Source organism: Siniperca chuatsi, linkage group LG5 (assembly GCF_020085105.1).
Source record: "Siniperca chuatsi isolate FFG_IHB_CAS linkage group LG5, ASM2008510v1, whole genome shotgun sequence".
Lineage (NCBI taxonomy): Eukaryota > Metazoa > Chordata > Actinopteri > Centrarchiformes > Sinipercidae > Siniperca > Siniperca chuatsi.
This window is the reverse complement of record NC_058046.1, coordinates 25,269,067-25,288,184: the sequence shown is the minus strand read 5'-3', so window position 1 is coordinate 25,288,184 and position 19,118 is coordinate 25,269,067. Positions and strand designations below refer to the sequence as shown.

The window sequence follows — 19,118 nt, the reverse complement described above, 5'->3', positions numbered from 1 at the left end:
AAACCATGTTCACAGCTGTAAAACTCTCCACCATCAAGAATAAAAGCTGAATCCTCCAGAAATCTTGTAAATCTTTCTACTGATGTGAATGACTTGAAAAATGCACCAACAACACTGTGTGTAAACTTTATTCCTCTTTCTGTATGCATGACTTGTGCAGATAAAGGGAGTGCTTCGTGTGCAGCTCAGGTTTTCGCTTTCTGCTTTGACAAAGTTGACACCAGGTGGGACAGAGCTCAGTGTATCATACAGCGACTGTCGGACAGCACAGGAAGTAAACAATCAATTCCACTGTCACCACTTTCAGCAGCCTTGCCTCAAGACTTTGCCGTTTATTAACCTGCTGTTTTTGCATTTTGTCCTTTTCTTACAAAAATCATTATGCTTTTTAAGACTACAACAACACACTATAGACAATACATAAGGTTTCCCATAATACTTGACTTCTTTGATTAGTTAGGTATTTCAATATATCTTAAATTATACACTGTTTTCAGTACAATAATGATTTTTTTTTTAAACCAACTGGCACCAGGATGTGAGCTAACGTTCCCCTCTGTTTTCATCTCCTCAAGTCTGTCGGAGCTTCATCATCGTTTTCTGTTAGTTGGGTGAGAAAGATTCATCGAACACTTTGTTTTTGACACAACATTAGTAATACGTGATATACTTGAGTGTAACATGAAAATTGTGCTCCTGGTTGCAGCTTTATAGTTTGGCAGCACATGCACAGACTACAGCATATAGCAATTTTTTTATTATTCTTTCTTTCTTTCTTTCTTTCCTTCCTTCTTTCTTTCTGTCACAATCATCCTGAAACTCCTGATGTCCGGGATCAGAGTCCGAAAAGTCGACTGACAAGATCAAACCGCTCTGACAAAGCAAAAGGTTTGCAGCTGCACAGGAGTGGACATTTCAGTGAGTGTCTCCTGGTTTGGTGACATATCCCTCGAAGGCTTTAGAGGCTACACACACACACACACACACACTCACACACATACACAGACAGTACCGTAACCTCATAAAAGTGTTCTTAGTCCGTATACAGCAAACACTTTGTACCTGTTGTGAGAGGACAAACAAAACTATTGCACAGTAACCGTCTTTCTAATCAGAGCATGAGACAGTTGTGAAATTAAACATGAACAAATGAGCCCGTTCTTTGCCACCTCCTCAAAATATATAAGGCCGTAGCAGTGCTTTAGGAGGGAGGGGTAGACACACACATGCCCCTCTACTCCTCCTCAGTAACAAAGTCTCTTACTCATCAGTGCTGAATCTCTAGGAAAAAAGACAAAAAGCTGCTCTATGGTTAATAAAGTCTACATGGAACAGCAACAGGAGAGAGTGGTTTGGTGTCACTAATGTTATCTTCGGTATGTTAATTCCTCTAAGAGCTGAGAGGTGACTTCATGCTGTGTAGATCAGTGATGCAGTTATAATGTCCAAGTGGAGGAGAGAGAGAGATGGAGGGAGGGGGGGAGGGATCCAACAGCCTTGATGGCGTCCTGAAGTGTGTGTGTGGAGAAAGTAGAGATGAAGGGTTTCTATTGCAGTTTCAGTGAACTCGGGTGGAGTCTCATTGGGGAATGAAGGCCGAGTTGAGGTTCAGGGGTCTCCGTGCCGTCAGTTGGCCAGTTGAGACCCAGAGCAGCACGGCTGAGTGTGGTTCAGGTCCAAGGTGTGTGAGTGTGTGTAGGGGAAACAGGGGAGAGGGGTGGGAGAGGCGGGGTCAGGCCTCTACATGTTGAAGCCATAAGCGGCAGGCTGAGCAGGGTAGCCCGCAGCGGCGGCAGCGGGCTGAGCAGGGTAGCCCCCAGCGGCGGCGGGGTAGCCATAGCCCGGGTACGCTGGCTGGGGAGCCACTGGAGCAGGAGAGGCAGTCAACATTAGCTGCTGGCCTGATCACACACACACACACACACAAACAAATACATGCACAGAGGGTTACATGCTAACAGACAAAAATTCAACTTTTTTTTTTTACAATGTTCCCTGCACTTCACAAAGATCAAAGAGTTGTCAAAACTGATGTCTTTGTCATTTGGTTTTCAGTTAATGAAAGTTTCTTTACTCAAAGAGCCGTTAATGCTTTAGGTGATGTAAAACAAATCTTATTTTTGAGCATCAGAGTTGTGTCCTGATTTTGAGCCAAAAATTGTATTCATGAAGAATATTATCATCGGATAAAAGCCCTTATTGAATTAAACAGTTGCTGGTGGTTTCAGTTTATAACATCACAGGTGTCTCTGTTCATTATGAGCCAACTAGGTGGGAAGGCTACATTCATACTTTGTAGTATTGTAAAAAGTAAAAATAGATTAAAAGAATTTAAAATGTTATTTTCTTCCTGTAAAATCGAGGCAAAGACACCACCTGAGAAAAATTACATTTAACACGAGATTGTAAATGTCAATGACTGTCTGGTTTTCGTCTGGAAAAGACAATAGCAATAAAATTATTTTTCCAATGACTAACTGAATGCGCCCAAAATTTCACAAGTAAAGTCAGTCAGTAAACTGATTTACCATTACCTTCAGTCAATCAGTATACATTTGGTTAATGCTGAATTTCAACAACAACAGCCATTTTTCACCCAGGTATGACAGACGGTTGAGCACAGACAGATAAATACTGCCGCTCACAAATTGCCTCCTGCTGTGAAAACAATTTCCTCCTATTTAGGAACCTCCATCGTCTCTCCCTCAGGGTGACGTGCTGCCTGTAAACCTACCAAACACAATCGGCTGAGGCTCTGTCACCTCCTCTTCAGTTTTCCTTTGACTGTCTGCCTCCTCCAGTTTGTCCACCTGAGGGCAACAAAGAAAAGAGGAGAGATCAGATGTGGATCACTCACACACTGTACAGAATAAAAGAAAGTCTGATTTCATACATTGTAGGTATCCTGCGGAAACCTTGTAACTCAATGCACCCAGCTCTGCAGGCTGTTTAAACTTAAATCCAAGCATAGGTTTTAAATGCAAATTTAAAATTCTGTCCTGTATGCGAACTATATTCACATGGATATACAAGTCAGCTGTAAAATATCCTAAATAAAAGATTTTGGCTGGACACCTACAATGTAGTGATCGCAGTGATGTACAGATTTATTTAAATGGCAATTTCTTATTTGAAGTACTACAATAGATCATAAACTCAGTTGTAACACTACACTTAAGTTTCTATTTCATATCAAACAAATAAATACTGATTAATATGACTAGTTCAGACTCTAGATTTATCATACCCACTTCTCAAAGACAAAACTACACACAGTACTTCACAGTGCAGCTAAGGTTACCTAAGAGAAGATGCCATGCAGGTTTGGTGAGAATTACTGTACTTACTAATACAGCTTGCAGTACAAATGTTAAATCAACAATGAAAGGGTCCATTCACCCAAATCACAAAAAATAAAATAAAAACTTAACCCCTAGTGGTATCTAATCGTGCAGATAGTGACTGCACAGACTTCTACTCCTACTATCACGCCAATTCAGTGGAATTTAATGTCATGTATGCTGCTCACAGCAATGAAGAAACATTACATTAAAAAAAAAAAACAACTCAAATCTGTCTTTCCAGCTACGATGTCCTTGTTCATCATCAAATAATTGACGGACCTCATTGTCGACAGTTGTCACTTTTTTCCCCCCCAATTCATTTAACATCAAGGTCTGTTGAATATTATAAAATTCCAATATATATATATATATATATATATATATATATATATATATATATATATATATATATATATATATATATATATATATATATATATATATACATACATACAACAGCAAAATCACAATTCTTCTGTTTATGTACATTTTTTGTTGTTGTTTTTATTTCACACTTGCTTTGGCAATGTGAACGTCTGTTTCCCAGGCTAATAAAGCCCCTTTGAATTGAACTGAATTGACATTATATTTGGAAAGGCACTGCTTTTGAGGTTCTAAAAATGCCATTTTTGAATGTTTTTAGTAGATTCACACATCGATGGGGCGGGGCAGAAGCAGATACCTGAAAAACTCAGTAAACAACAACAAAACTACATCACGGCTAGATACCACTGGGGGAAAATGATTTGTTTTTTTGTTGTGATTTGTGTGAACTGACCCTTTAAAAAGTAGAATTATAGTGGGATTCAAGGTTAAAGAAATATTACATTGTGTATAAGTAAGTAAAGGAGAAGCTATACATGCCTATATGCTGATGCTACGTGTCCAGCCATTCACAGTTAACAGTCTCATATCAATTAATCACAGCTTCCACATGCATCCCATTAAGCAGGCCCTCCCGACTGATTTTCATTGAGTGTGTTTCATTCTGCTGGACTAAAATCAAGCTACATATTAGAAGCTCACAGGTTAAGCTCATCCTTGCCAGACATACAGTATTTGCGCAGTGAGTTGGCTGATGTGTCAATTTTCCTAGTGGGTAAGTGCAAAGAAAGAATCAGGCATTGTGCTTCAAAATACAAAAGGTTTCTGATGTAAGTGGCGACCAGTTTAAACAATAGTTCAGCTCAATGAATGTAGAATTTTTAAAAAAAGTAGAATTTTTGTTGAGTCATAATTTCAAGAAATGAAGAAAAAAAGTTTGGATAAAAAAGTGAAAAGGTTAAAGAGCACCTGTAAAGCACTTTTCTGTATATGACTACAAAATATTATATAAAGTCTGAATGAAAAACCGTGTGCATCTAATCATAGCTGCCAACACTCCTGTTTTTCCCAGGTTTCTCCCGTATTTCAAGGCCATCTGCCGGTTCCCTCCTGTTTTGTTGTTTCTCCCGGGAAACTCCCGTAATTTGCATGGCCCTCAAACTATATTATGAATAGTTGGGTGATGGCACCCAAGTTGCCAGATCGTCTATGAAACACATCCACACACTACATACAATTTCAACCCATCTGTTACCGCAACCTGGCAGTCCACGCTCCGATCCGGGGTGCGTGCACAGCTCCTCGCTGCGGGCCACGCAGTTAACTTTAGCTGTTGTCAAAATGTCAGGGCACGGCAGCGTAAGACGGCTGTATTTTGAAACTGAAAAGTTGGCAGGTATGCATCTAATAGAAAAGGATGTGATTTTAGTATATAAAACAATCACTTGGCTATGCTGCCTATTGTCTCTTAGTATATGTTCAACTACTTTGAAGTAAAAAGGAGTCATTTCACTTCACAACAGCTGCTAGAATCCACCTCTACCAGTTTGACCGGTGATTTATGGAACAAAGCGTTTGATCTCTAACAGATAAACTATCTGGTTAGCTGAAATAAACTGAGAGAATTTCCCGAGAGGCAGGCAAAAGGGGATTTCATGACCTTTTAAGCTAGTGTTTGTAGCCCTGCACTCATATAACTTGTTAACCTGTAGTTAGAAACATGGGGATGCATCTAACAAGTCTAGAGTGGCTCACTCTCCTCACCCGCATTCGTTTCTGAAGAGCATTAGCCAGGTGGAAAGATCACCGTGTTTCTTATATTAGACTATATTGTACCATAACATCAATCTCCTGAAGTTGCATCAGCACAACTGACATTGTCAAGATTTTAAAAAATAATTAAAAATGCCACTTAACACGAGATGCAGCCCCAAGAGAGAGGAGTTAGAAGGTGAGAGGTATCTGTTAGGCCAGGACAGGCTAATCCTGGTTCTGAAGAGCAAAATGGTGCACAGGCTTTGGCTCCAGCCATCAACACAGCGTTTAAAGTTAGGGGTTCTCGACGGGTCCGAGACTTCTTCTACAGCCCACATTATACCTGAAAACCTGGCAGTCTGTTCAACCATCGATCATAATATGCAGGCAAGTTAGGGGTCTATAGAAAATACATTCAAACCTACAAATCTCACATCAGCAGCGTACATCTTCCATAACTGTTGCATATTTACACAAAAGCAGCATTTAATTGTATTTCCATTGTTAACAGGTAGCGGATATACTGTAATCCTTTATATAGTGGTTCTTAAACCTTTATAGTCATGAACTATGATTTTAAGAATTTCATATCTCTAATCAGAACACAAAGCTTTTTGTTCAAGGTTCCATGGTAGAAACTGAAAAAGAGGAGACGCCACTTCAGATTATAATAAGATATTTCCACATTTTGCTTTTGATGAATTTGTTTCTGCTTCACTGCTGAAAGCCTTCATTTGAAAATGAAAATTAACTAACCCATACCAACGAGACAATGAGGTTCCCAAGGAGGATCATTTAGAAACTGCTTCCAGTAGATAAGCTCAAAATGTATTAAAACATGTTGTGTTGGTGCTGAAGTGGAACAAAAGCCTGCACATACTACTAAAGCTCTCCAGGACCAGAGCTAGTTAGGCCGTACTCAGTCTACAGTCCATGCTAGGTTCCTACATCAGAAACCTAAGAGATAAGTTACAACAAAAACAGACAGAACACATAAGAGAAGTAAAAAGAGGGCCAGAGACCGTCACCTTCGCTGCATACTCATCAACCTGGAAAAGAACCCAAAGAGATGACCCCAAGTGACCTCACGTGTCTACAGGTCAACATTTAAGGACATCATGATGACCAGAGGGAGTTCACTGGCAAATATACTCAACTACCATTACTTAAGAAACTCTTTCTCTCTACTTTCTCGTCTCAGCATATCTGTGTAAAGTAAAATTGTCTGTATGACCTGATTTTCAATACCTGCAGAGATATTACAGACTATTGTCCACCTCTCACCTGTCAGGACAACTTTCTACAGGAAATTAAACAATCTAAGAAAAATAAACACATTTTAGTACACAGTAGAAATGCATAATTTCAAGCTTGTTTCCTCTCAAAATACATACACAATAATTAAACCTAATTTTCCAGAAACTAAAACATAACAATTAAGAACATCAGCTCTTTGTATTGTTCTTCAGTGGAGTACTAACCTTTGCAAGGTACTCTCTCATGACCTGGATGAAGTACGGCATGGCAAAGTCCATGATGTTGTGCCTCCAGGCCAGCTCCAGCACCACGTCGGGGTGCAGCAGGTCATAGGAAGCAAACAGGCAGGCAGCAAAGCACTCCTTCCTGCCCTCCTCCAGAAACCACTGCAGCAGAGTCTCTGCCAGCTCAGCTTCCTTAGACTCTGCGGCGTACAGCATGGCATCCTGGGAAACACAGAAATACAGTGTATTTAATTGACTCTTTTTGAGAAACATGAAAGCCTTCATGTGAGTTTGAGAAGTTGTGTAAACAATGATTTCTGTGAAGAGATGGCTTCTGGTGAGACAAGCACTGACTTGATTTGATTGTCCTGTCTTTACTTGATGTTAGTTGGTCCATGTATCTACAACATCTCCACATTCTGCTTATCTAAAGAATAAACTAACAGTGCCATCTATAGGAACATGGAGGTATATACAAGAGCTTTTTTCTTTTCTCACATATTGTCGTTAAAGGTTTTATTTTTCTTACCTTGTACAGTTTGTCCTTCTTGCACAGCTCTACACTCTGTCTCCAGCGGTTGTTGCCTTTGTACAGGTAAGCAGCAATACGTCTGAACTCAATCAGTTCATGTTTCTCTAACCTCTGTGCCAGGCCAATGGTATCAAAGTTGTCATAGGCATCGATGGATGCTCTCAGGCCCTGCAGATAACACACAGAATAAAAGAATATTACATCACAGACCAAAAAGTGCAAGGAGGGATACCTGAACTACTTAGTTTATTGTAACTGGACCTCAGTAGTGCCACCTAGTGACCACAGAAGCTGGGTATATTTATTACTATTTAAATTTACTATTTGCCACCTACAACATGCAAGGGATAGACAAAATAATGTCAACACTTAACTGAAACAAATTCAGAGGCATTAGTCAAATGTCTACAATGTTATTTCATGTGTGAAGAGAACAGCCTCAAAAACCATTACAACATGCTGAACACAGATAAAGTGTATCAACAATAAGAAACACTGATCACAAGCTCAAACAAGCCAGTTACTGGGGAAAGTCCCTTTTCATCAAGTGTTTACATTATTTTGTCCACTTTCTATTATCAACATCAGTAACAGAATGCCTGAGAGACCTGGTAGTCTTCCTCCTCTGTCAGCAAGTTGTTGAGGGCTTCGTTGATGGACTTGTTGTTGTGATTCTGGACAGACCTCAGGTAAGGCTTGACCAACTTCAGCTGGTTCACCTGGTTAGGCAAAAACAAGCCATGTCATGTCATGTCAACCAAATACAGAAGGTTTGATTCACAGAGGTTGATCCCGCTGCTGGTTACCTTGCTGAAAAAACTGACAGCTCGGCTGTGGTCCAACCGTGGAGACAGAATGGTCAGCAGGTCATTCAGTAAGAGGGGTTTGTATTCCAGGTAGAAGGAAAGAGATTTATAGTACAACTCCACATTGGCAACCTGAGGAGACAAAAACGATACATATAAAGATCACAAAAAGATGTTTGAAAAGGAAATAAACCGTTCAGGCACAAATACTTCTGTTCACCTTAGCAATAATGTCTTTGAACAGCCCTTCTTTCCACGCGTCTGTCGGATGAGACATCATTGTGAGGACAGCATTGTCAAACTCCTCATATTTATCGTAAAGGAAAACCAGCTCTGCCCATAAATGAGACTGCTCTGCTGCACGAAGGACCTGGTAAATACGGAAAACACAGAACAATGTCAAAGTCATAAAGGGTTTAAACTGAAGCACTCTTTCATGACTGTCGAAGTTTTGACTGCTTAAATTCATAGACTCACATTTGGGGTAAAACATGACATGACAGGTCAAAGAAAGACATCATAAACATCATTTATTTATATAACTCTTAAAGTGCTCTCGAGAGGCAGAAAAACACCAAACTAGATCTAACTAATCAACAGCCAATGACATAACAATTGAAGACATAACAGGCTACTAAACCTTCTGTTTTTTAACTCATGACATTGTCATATCAAGAAATTGTGTAACACTCTTACATTGGTACCAACATATTATCTTTGGGTTTTTAAATTTAATCATAATGTTAAGTGTTGATCAATCAACAGGATGAAGTCCAACACGCTGAGGAATATTGACCAATGCAGGTACTATATTTAAAATAAGTACTTTTTTTTTAATCTAGTACTTTCAAGGCAACAATTATTTGAAAGACTTGTCTGCAAGCTTTCAGTGATTTTAGGAACTCTAACAACTAAGAAAAACAGCAAACACCTTCATAACGATAGATTTTACCAGCTTCAAACTGGTAAAAGGATGTCTGGTCATCACAAGACAACAGCAGTACGTCAGTACAGGGCCAGACAGAAAAAAAATTATCTGCACAGTATTATTTTCCTCTCAGGGTGCTAATGAGAAGCAGATATCTTTGCAGAGTAATAAATCAAAGGAGTTTATGGCACACAAGCAACCTCCTCGTGTGTGATGAACTCTTTGATTTATTACAAAACTGTCTTGAAACACACACACATACACACAGACAGAGAGACAGAGAGAGAGAGAGAGAGAGAAAGAGAGAGAGAGAGACAGAGAGAGAGAGAGAGAGAGAGAGAGAGAGAAAGAGAGAGAGACAGAGAGACAGAGATAGAGAGAGACAGAGAAAGAGAGAGAGACAGAGAGAGAGAGAGAGAGAGAGAGAGAGAGAGAGAGAGAGAGAGAGAGAGAGAGAGAGACTACCTTTGGGATGTTGACTCTGGACCAGAAGAGCTCCAGGTGCTCTCTCATCTTCTGAGGTTTGAACTTTGAGTAGAGGATGGCAAGCTCAGTGAACATGCCCATGTGGGCCCGCTCCAGACCCAGCGCAGCCTCCAGAAGAGCAATGAGCTCCTCAAAGTACCCGCGGTCCTGATAGTAGCTGATCAGGTCCTCCAGCTCATCGGCGTGGATCACTATGTGAAGGCCACAGATTTGTGCCAGCCGAAACTCCTCGCCATCCACACATGCAAAACACACCTGATGATCGGAGGGATGAGAGGAGAGTCAGCAAGAAGAAAGAAAAACAATACCATACCATATATCAATATTCACCAATCAGATTACACAGTGATAGAGAGTCAAAGTCCTGCACCATGCTCAGGTTAGCTTCTCTTACACTAGCTCTCGTGGCTTGATGTATTTTCTCATAAGCACCTTTCAGATGTGCATTTCCTTAAGTAAATGTGATGGCAATTTTAGATGTTGGTCTCATGTCTACATCTCCCATGAGGCTCTAACAGTGCTTCTGTGGCCTTGTTCACGTAATGTGGGATGGAAGGTAGCGATTCTCGTGTTTACAACTTGGGAGAGAGTTCACGCCATCGGAAAACTAATTTCTTTGGTTGCAGTTGCTCATTTAAAGGAGGGTTAATAAATGCAAGGTCAGACTTCAGCTGCATGAAGTCTCAATGTTTGTCTCCTTTTCCAGGTATTGTTTTATCATTGAGGGCCAAGTCGGACATATCGGATTTCCCAATTGGATGTTGACATGAATGGTGTTTAAGTTACAAACTGGTAATTAGAGTAACTCCCACATAAGATTCAAGGAGTATGTTGTTGTTCAATGCTAACAAAATAACTGTGCTATCTTTTTTGAAATGGTGAGGTGCACAAATTTGACAAGCCAATCCAGTAACAGATACTAATTTATCTTAGAATATGCACATCGTGTTTCAGCTTTTTAGACAGTCTGATAAAATATGATAAAACCGTCTATGATGAAAAAGAAAGAATCTCAATAATCCATTGTAAGGCACAGGCTAGCTGAACAGAAGCTAACCATGTTTGTGTGCCAGTTACCTCCTTCCATGTCCGTGTGCTGTTGGCTTTCCTGGCGCTGTCCACAGCTGCCTGGTACTCTCCAAGGTGGACTAGAGTCGATGCAAGGCGAGCAAAGTTGGACACATTGTTGTACAAGAGCTTGGCTGCTTCATACATACCCTCCTCATAACATCTATCGCCCACCTGGAGAAAGAGAGAGACAAATTAGCAAATAGATATGCAGTTAATAGTAAGTGTTCAACATTCTGGCAAAGAACAACATCTACAAAATCTTCTTGACACTTACCTGTTGTATGTGAGCATTGTTGGGCCCATTGACAAACTCTTCCAGCTCAGCCAGGCGGTTCGTTTTAGCTAAAGCAAAGATCAGCTCTGTCTCTACGTACGACTCTCTCGCTTTCTTTCGAGCCATCTGGAGGAATTTAACCAAGTCTTCCCAGTTATCTGCAAAATACACCAAACGACACCTTAAAGATCAACTCAAATCAATCACACACGAAAGACAATCAATGTGAGCTGCTGGTGTGTGGCAGAGTTGTGCTCCAAAGCAAAGGCTTACTGTTCTTGCTGGCTGCGTTGACCACCTCCATGTACGCTGAAGGGTCAATGGCTTTAATATATGAGTCAATGGCCTCCTTGACCAGGTCTCTTTGCAGCTGAGCTCTGGCTAACTGGCTCCACACCGCAGGCTCATTACAGCGCTCAGCAAACTCATACGCACGATCTAAGTTCCCTATGTGCTCTATCAATACCTAGAGAAATGAGGAAAGAAGAGAGTTGCATTATGATCTGACATGTAGGGTCTTACAATGAGATACAACACCAGGAACAAAAGCAAGTTTTAACAGTTAATTTCCAGCAAAAATCCAGTAATTAAGAGATACAGCCTGTAGCCTCAATTGCCAATACAGATTCTACTCAGCATTGGCAAATATTTTTTTCGATACCAAGATCAATACTTTCAATGGCCTGAACTTTGGGATTATTAAAATCCTCTGCAAAAAAATGTCTGTAGTGAGGAGGTTCATTGCAATCACAGAAGGATGATAAAAATCCAAAATGCAACTACCTAGGAACTTGATAAAAATAGTATCAGTGCAGCTTGAGCAATTAAAAATGGATTTTACCTGTATGGCGGAGGTATTGACATCAAACTTCTTGAAAATGGCAAACGCTTCTTCAAAGAGCTCGTTGCTGATGGCAATATTAGCAATGTCTGGAGCGTCATAGTTGTCTAGCCTGTTAATGTACTCCATCACACGAGTGCGGTCTGCCTTGATGGCCGTCAAAATCAGCAGGTTCTGAAGGTTCCTGGGAAAATACCCGGAACAGAGGAATTATTAAAAAGATGACAAAAAGTATTGTGGCTAAATTATTATGATGCCTAATAAGCTGCAAGCTGGCTGTACCTGTGCTCACTGAAGACAGAGTTATCAAGTACAATCTTCTCCAGCAGCTCAATCAGCTCATTGGGTAGGTCTGCAGTCATGAAGGCCTTGACTGTGACTGACACCTCCTCTGGGTCCTGGGTCTCTGACAGAGCTGTCTGCACCACCTGAGATGAGATAAAATAAGGAGAAAACAAAAATAACCATTGAAAAATAGCACTCATTCAGTCTCTTCAGGAGTGGAGTTGGAGGACACCTAACCTGGTCGATGAGTTGTCTTCTGAAGGGGTTGTTTTCTTCCAACACGTTCGCCCAAAGCTCTGGATCTTTCCGTCGTACCAGATATCGAGCCTCACTCTTGAATAACGAGTTCTCATTGCACACCTGAGAAGAAAAGATATACAGTGATTAAAGATTTATCTATATTAGAATTATGTAAATGATCGTCTAAATGCTACATAAAGTGATCTACACACTTTGATGAGGTCCAGGTCGCACTGTCCTCTCTCATAAGCCACACAGGCCAGGTGGGGGTCTCTCTTCTCGCAGTATTTTCCCACCACGGCACTGTCGTAGAACGGGTTCTCCTTCAGGAAGCGCTCAGGTGTGTTGTTGCTGTCAATGTAGATCTTGGCCAGGGCATTGTGGGTAGCTGGCTCCTCGCATCCTTCATGGATACGGGACTCCAGCCATGGCAATAGAAGTTTTAACCTGAGAAGGTAATGGGTACATTATACACTGTTTTGAAATATCAGCTTCATTACATAACATTCAGAAGAAGCTTACTTACATGCATTCCATAGCCCAGCTTTATTAACCTGAATTGTATTTCTGGGTTGATGTTAAACTGAACTGTCTGTAGTGTAATGCACAACCACAACACTAGATGGCAGTGCTGTACATTCAGCAGTGTCATTGATGCAAAATGTTCCCAAATTATTCATGTTTACACTTTCTCACATTCACATTTTCTGATACAGAATGGAAACAAGGAGGATTTGCACTGGAAATAGCTTCAATAGATCAGGAACAGTTAATCTGTCTAGCAATATTGAGGTATCCACAAAAAATACAGTAGGAAAGCATTTTCTTCTGAAAAGCTCAGAGAGAATCAACATTGGAAGCATCTTTCATGCTAAAATAAAAATATTTATTTCAGCTTCTGTAGTGCAGAAACTGTCAAGCATACACAGAGCAAAAGACAAACACAGGAGCCTGCATATTTCTTCATATTTATTTATATGCATATTTCAGTTACTTCCGTTTGTGTGCGCACATTTGGTGACATATGGACATCAGATGGAAATATAAATATAAAAATTTCTGCAAGCAAGGTGCTTTTAATTTTATTTCTGTTGATACATACAACGCTAAATCTAATTACATTTTAAAAGAGGTTCAGTTAAACACATATTATGTACCTACAGAGACACAAATGATAAATTTGCAATAGGTACCAAGTCACTTTGACACACAAGTATTAATCAGATGTTGCATCCAGTGAGATTTACAGAAGTAACTATGCAAGATAAGAAAGAAAGAAAAGAAAAGAAAAGACTGGAAGCGATTTATCATTTAGTCTTACCTGTTCCTCTTCTCTACCTCCTCCACCAGCTCATCAGTGGAAAACTGCCCTCTGACCACCATGATCAGGTTCTTAATGACATCCTCAGCACAGTCTACGTCCAGCAGACCACCTATCACCACTGGTAAACGACTGGGGTTCACCTGAAAAACAAGTGCAACATATTTTAAATGAACAAGTAGACATGGAGCCCAAATAAGACTTGGATTAAGTAGTAACCAGATATGTATAAAGTCTCAGCAGTAGCCTTGATCTTACTTTCTGTACGTAGATTTCAATGTATTTCTGTAGATTGTTGCGGTAGAGGTAGAGCACCAGGTCATGGACAAAGTCAAAGCGATCACACACAATGATAAGAGGAAGCTGGTCTGTTAGCTTGGCCTCCTGCGAAAAGAAAAAAAACATGAAATTAAATTGTATGAAATGGGTAGTAAAATATATCACAAAATTGCTGGTGAAATGATAAAACACTCTGACATACGAGATCTTTTTACCTTGAGGAAGTTTTTAACCCTCTCCGGGTCGTAGCAGTTGCTCTCTCTACAGATTCTCTCCACTTCTTTGATCTGGCCCGTTTTACAGGCAGCCTGGATGTACTTAAAGTGAACGTCAGGCTCCTGGCTGAAATTCACAATTGACCCAAGGAAGTAGAACAAGCCTTGAATAGAGATGAAAGGGGAGAAACAGCACAGACTTCAGCTCAATCTATGATGACTTAAAACCTGCACAAAAATGGGACTATTGCTTTATTCTTCTCTTGCTTTAATCCAACATGACCTAAGTCTGCATTCAAACCCCCACTCATGTGGGACACTTACCCTCATAACTCTTGAAGGATTCAAAGAGCTCCACTAATGACTGAGTCCCCAGCTGCTCATGATACTTAGACGCTACCTGGACACACAGCTGCAAGTTCTGCCTGATGTTAGCCGACAACATGGCCCTTAAACACTCCAACGAGTCTTCTACTGATAAAGAGCCAAAGAAGTTCACCAGCCACTAAAAGGAGAATCAGAATAAGGAAAAAAACATGGAGAAAGTGAGATAGCAAGGCAAGAAAAGAGTAGGAGGAGAGGAGGGGGATTCAAGAGGCATTTTCACACATCGTCAAAAAAAAACAAAAGAGTAAAAAGTGGCTGCTCCTAAGGGAGCGATATTCACAGGCATGACCGAACATCCACAGGCGTACCTCAGGGTTGAGCAGATGTGTGTGCACCACGGCGCGTTTGATATCATACTGGTCGGTGTAGTGTTCAAGAGCTCTCTGCAGCAGACCTGCCTTCTCACACAGCTGAGCAACGTGGGCACGGTCATAGTGGGTGAACATCTGGTTCCCCAGAATTGCATCTGCTACCTAAAAAAGTTCATGCAGACATGAACACACAAATCGTGTTTAATATCATCAAAGACAAAGTTGCTTTTTGTAATCAGGACAGTGATTTTAGTCTGAAAGTTCACCTGGGGGGCATGTATTAGGTTCATCTCAAGCAGACGCGTCTGTAAGTGTCCTTCGGCTGGGCGGTTGTTCTTAAGAGCGTCCAACAGGAAGGAAGTGCACTGCTGGATCAGGCTGCCTTCCATGAACACATCTACGATCTACCAAAGGGCAAGAGAGAGATAATTGAAATGAAAAGGAAAGAGCAAATTAAGGAAAAATGTTAGATTTTTGAATTCCTACCATCTGTGAGCCATGATGTGAGTTAGCATGCAAGGCAAGATTAGAGTCACACTATTAAGAATCACAGGCCCGGTAGCCAGATGTTTTGGCTTTCCATAACTAAAAAAGGGTGGGCCTTTTAACTCAGAGAAGCATCAAGTCATCAAGGTCTCTGGTTGAGATTTGGACTGAGCAGAGTGATGATGTGGCTTTAAAAGGAGGAGGGGGTCACTGACTCAGAATTCCTGGCATTGCTGGCACATCTGGAATAACACAGATGGAGGCTCCCACACTGGGCACTTTGTGTGTTTGCGTGCATGTGTGAGGGTAAACGTGCAGATTTTAAAAAGCACGGCATGTGTATGAGTAACACTGTATGTCTCTAGTGCGTGAGGTGGTCATGTTGGTGTGTGCATTACCTGGTTGATGTTGGCCAGCGGCTCCTCATCCTGGACCAGCATCTGGGCAAACTGCAGTCCCTGGTCTGGATTGACGCGCATCACATTTCTCAGCAGAAACACCCAGTCTGGGGTATAGCCCACCTACAAAAAGTACAGTTGGATAAAAATGCTATTCTCAATCCAAATAGTATTGGGTGGTGTTTTCATATGTTGAGTTATGCATGCAGTGAATCAATATGTGAATGGAAAAGGGAAGTCATGTGAGCTCCCTGATTACCTTTTTAGCATACAACACTATCTTCTGGAACTGGCTGGTCTCAGCGAAGCACTGGATGACCTTGTTGGGGACGTTAGCTCTGAGGTACACACTAAGAGCGAGGGTGGGGTCAGAGGCCTTCACCAGGTCTCCCAGCTCCTCTGAGCACTCCAGCTACAACACATATACCATCACAGTTACCAACTGTGAGTTAACGATCATCATGTAGATGACACTACATGGTAAACAAGCACCATTTATAGGTTAAGAACTTCACTATTATCACTTTCAAAATCACTTTTGGGATTCTACTGTATATCTACGGATCAACGCAGGCTTATGAACGCTACCTTGATGTTCTAATCCTCCAGTCCTACCTTGTCCTCCTTCAGCCATTTCTCCAGGAGTTGCTTGCGGCCCTGCTGCAGGACGGGTCTGCACAGCTCCAGAGACTCAAACTTGTTGAGCTGGCCCTGGTCCAACAGAATACCGAAATACTGCAACAGTGGAGAGGCCTGACCTGGCTGGGCCGGGACACTCTGAAACTTACGGATGGTCTCCGCCGTCCGCAGGATACCCTGAGGGGGGAGGGAGATTGCGAACAATGTAGGAATTATGGGTATAAAGGAATAAACAAGGTAGCAGAAAAAGAGAAAGATTGAGTATTTACATTAAATATTTTGAACTAGAATTTCATATTTATTGTATTGCAATCAAAATGATGACAAACAATGCAAATGAAAAATATTTACTACATCCTTTGAACTTTTTTTGCTGTATTTTTTACAACACTAAATCACAGTGGGTGTAACTACTATAGTTTTTAAATCATCAGTGGAAGAATACTCTTCAAATTGATCTACATTAAGTACAACTTTTCCTATAATTGTTTTGGACTTTTTGTCAATGCACCTGGTGCCTATTAGGATGTGCAAACACTACAATGTGGAAGTAGATACGGGCGTACCTTGGGTGCTAATGCAGCAACCTTCGCAGCCTCTGAATAACTTCCCTGGGCAAACAGAGTGTTGAACTTCCTGGCAAAAATCTCCTCAGCCCCTGCCAGGTTTGACCTCACAGCCATCCTCAAGGCTAGATCAGGGTTCTGCAGGACATTGGTGGCATAGTTGACAATGTTTTCCTCTTCAACACACACTGACAAGACCTAGAAAGAAAAGAATAGACAACAATAATGATTATGATACAAGTGAATATCCATTATCATCAGTTTTTTTTTTAAATATGTTCTGTGAAGCCAGAATAACATTTAGACATTCATCTTTAACATCAAAAGCAGACATATTATTTATGTCATAACAAAAGCATGGAAATAAAATAATTTACTGCTTGATTCTCACCTGTCCCTTTTTGTTGACCCCAATAATTCCCGAGGTGGCTTCATGAGGGGCAGTTACAAAGATGGTCTCTGCACTGATTCGGTTCATGTAGATACACACTCCAGACTCCAGGTCATACAGGTGAATGTAACCGTACTTTGTGATCAAATAAATGACACCGTGCTTACTACCAATCTGAGGAGAATGATCAGAGAGAGAGAATTTAAGTGTTCTGCAGTCACCGTTAGTTTACCCAAAACTCATGAGTAGCAAGAGTCTTTCCTTACCTGCATAGCTACCGGAAAGTCTGTCTGGGCCTCTGGAGGGAAAAACACATCCACTGCTTTCTTAGCAAATGGCTGGTTTCCTGCAGCTGGCTGACCAACTTCAATGATGTGCAACTGGGAGAAGAAAGCCCACATAAAGAAATGACCACAGCAGGCAATCAACCACAGTAAAGCAAATATGAACATCCATGCACTTTAATAAACTTTCTTGATATCAACATTTAGGAGCTATTTTGGTAACCAAAAAGCATGAAGCATAAAGGTTTTTTCTCCTATGATCTAAACTAAAACACAACTGTTTTGTGCAATTCAGAGCTCCTTGTTCAGAGACTAAATACACTGTGATAGCATCATGAGTGAAATTCTTGTGTACAATTCAGGGGTCCTCACCTTTCCCCCAGCCTGTGAGCGCACAGCAAAGCAGAAGAGGGTGGAGGGTTTGGCATTTCCCTCCACTTTGAAATCCCCGAAGGCAGCAGCATGGCCCTCGATGGGCTGGGACACTTTCCTGTCAACAGAATACAGCTGCATTGCCCCAACCACACGGTTTTGCTGCAGGACAAAGACACGAAACAAGAGTGAAAGAAATGATTGATGCATTTAAGTCATTAACACCACCATATTAATCAAATGGTCAGAGAGTAATACGTCATATACAGTATGTGTATATATGTATATGTATATAATATGTTATATTAGTAGGTAATATCTTATAGAAGGTTAAGTGTGTGTATTTGGTTAGGTGTGGTTAAAGAAATAGTTCTACATTTTGGGAAATATACTTATTCCCTTTCTTGCCAAGAGTTAGACAAGAAGATCGATACTCCAGGCTGGAGTCAAACTCACGGTGATGAGAAGAAAATAGTCCAGCACATAACCCACTGCCAAACCACAACTTGTCATTTCTACAGTTCAATTTTTATACAAAGTAAACAAATTAGATATAACATGTTAATTAGTGAACTTTGGAAGTGCTGGTAGGCGTATTTTGTTACCCTTGGACAGAGCCAGACCAGCTGTTTCCCTCTATTTCCATTCTTTATGCTAAGCTAAGCTAACCACCTTTTGGATCCAGCTTCATATTCACCACACAGACATTAGAGTACCATAGATCTTCTCATCTAACTCTCAGCAAGAAAGTGAATCAGCATATTTCCCAAAATGTCGAACTATTTCTTTAAGATCAGGGAAAAATTCTAGGAGGTTGGTTACAACTGAAATTTGCTGGAAATTTGATTTGTGGAACTCAGTGCTGCTGTACACAGACTTGCAGTAAGCAAAGCTGCATTTTCTACATCCACATTAAGGCAGCTAAATCTGAAAGTGCTATTTATGTATGAAAATGAGTGTGTCCACACTAATGTTTTCAGGTCGTGTGTGTGAAGTTCGGCACCCACAGTGAAACTCCAAAACAACGGGAGAGTAGCTGAATCCCTTCTTCTTCCTCCTCCTCTTTCAGTTAACCAATAAAATCATTCTTGACACCATCATG

At 40.8% G+C, this 19,118-nt stretch overlaps 1 protein-coding gene across 4 annotated transcripts in view; it reads right to left on the bottom strand.

The window, feature by feature from the left end:
* Positions 1–112: 112 nt before the first annotated feature.
* Positions 113–19,118, bottom strand: part of cltcl1 (clathrin, heavy chain-like 1) — a 30,531-nt gene continuing 11,525 nt past the window's right edge. For 2 of the 4 annotated variants that reach the window (XM_044195082.1, XM_044195083.1), the window contains 29 exons: positions 18,017–18,178; positions 17,627–17,740; positions 17,361–17,534; positions 16,970–17,167; positions 16,380–16,580; positions 16,024–16,176; positions 15,765–15,887; positions 15,147–15,284; positions 14,878–15,042; positions 14,507–14,687; positions 14,183–14,346; positions 13,947–14,072; positions 13,689–13,831; positions 12,580–12,814; positions 12,365–12,487; positions 12,125–12,270; positions 11,843–12,026; positions 11,275–11,467; positions 11,002–11,159; positions 10,734–10,898; positions 9,636–9,911; positions 8,463–8,612; positions 8,243–8,374; positions 8,045–8,155; positions 7,434–7,604; positions 6,905–7,126; positions 6,446–6,472; positions 2,735–2,810; positions 113–1,901 (listed from right to left, as the gene is read on the bottom strand). In XM_044195082.1, the coding sequence (XP_044051017.1) occupies positions 1,741–1,901; positions 2,735–2,810; positions 6,446–6,472; positions 6,905–7,126; positions 7,434–7,604; positions 8,045–8,155; positions 8,243–8,374; positions 8,463–8,612; positions 9,636–9,911; positions 10,734–10,898; positions 11,002–11,159; positions 11,275–11,467; positions 11,843–12,026; positions 12,125–12,270; positions 12,365–12,487; positions 12,580–12,814; positions 13,689–13,831; positions 13,947–14,072; positions 14,183–14,346; positions 14,507–14,687; positions 14,878–15,042; positions 15,147–15,284; positions 15,765–15,887; positions 16,024–16,176; positions 16,380–16,580; positions 16,970–17,167; positions 17,361–17,534; positions 17,627–17,740; positions 18,017–18,178 (4,572 nt within the window). In that variant the 3' untranslated portion in view covers positions 113–1,740. The remainder of the gene's footprint in view (positions 1,902–2,734; positions 2,811–6,445; positions 6,473–6,904; positions 7,127–7,433; positions 7,605–8,044; positions 8,156–8,242; positions 8,375–8,462; positions 8,613–9,635; positions 9,912–10,733; positions 10,899–11,001; positions 11,160–11,274; positions 11,468–11,842; positions 12,027–12,124; positions 12,271–12,364; positions 12,488–12,579; positions 12,815–13,688; positions 13,832–13,946; positions 14,073–14,182; positions 14,347–14,506; positions 14,688–14,877; positions 15,043–15,146; positions 15,285–15,764; positions 15,888–16,023; positions 16,177–16,379; positions 16,581–16,969; positions 17,168–17,360; positions 17,535–17,626; positions 17,741–18,016; positions 18,179–19,118) is intronic. The other 2 variants (XM_044195084.1, XM_044195086.1) reach the window with 1 other exon arrangement.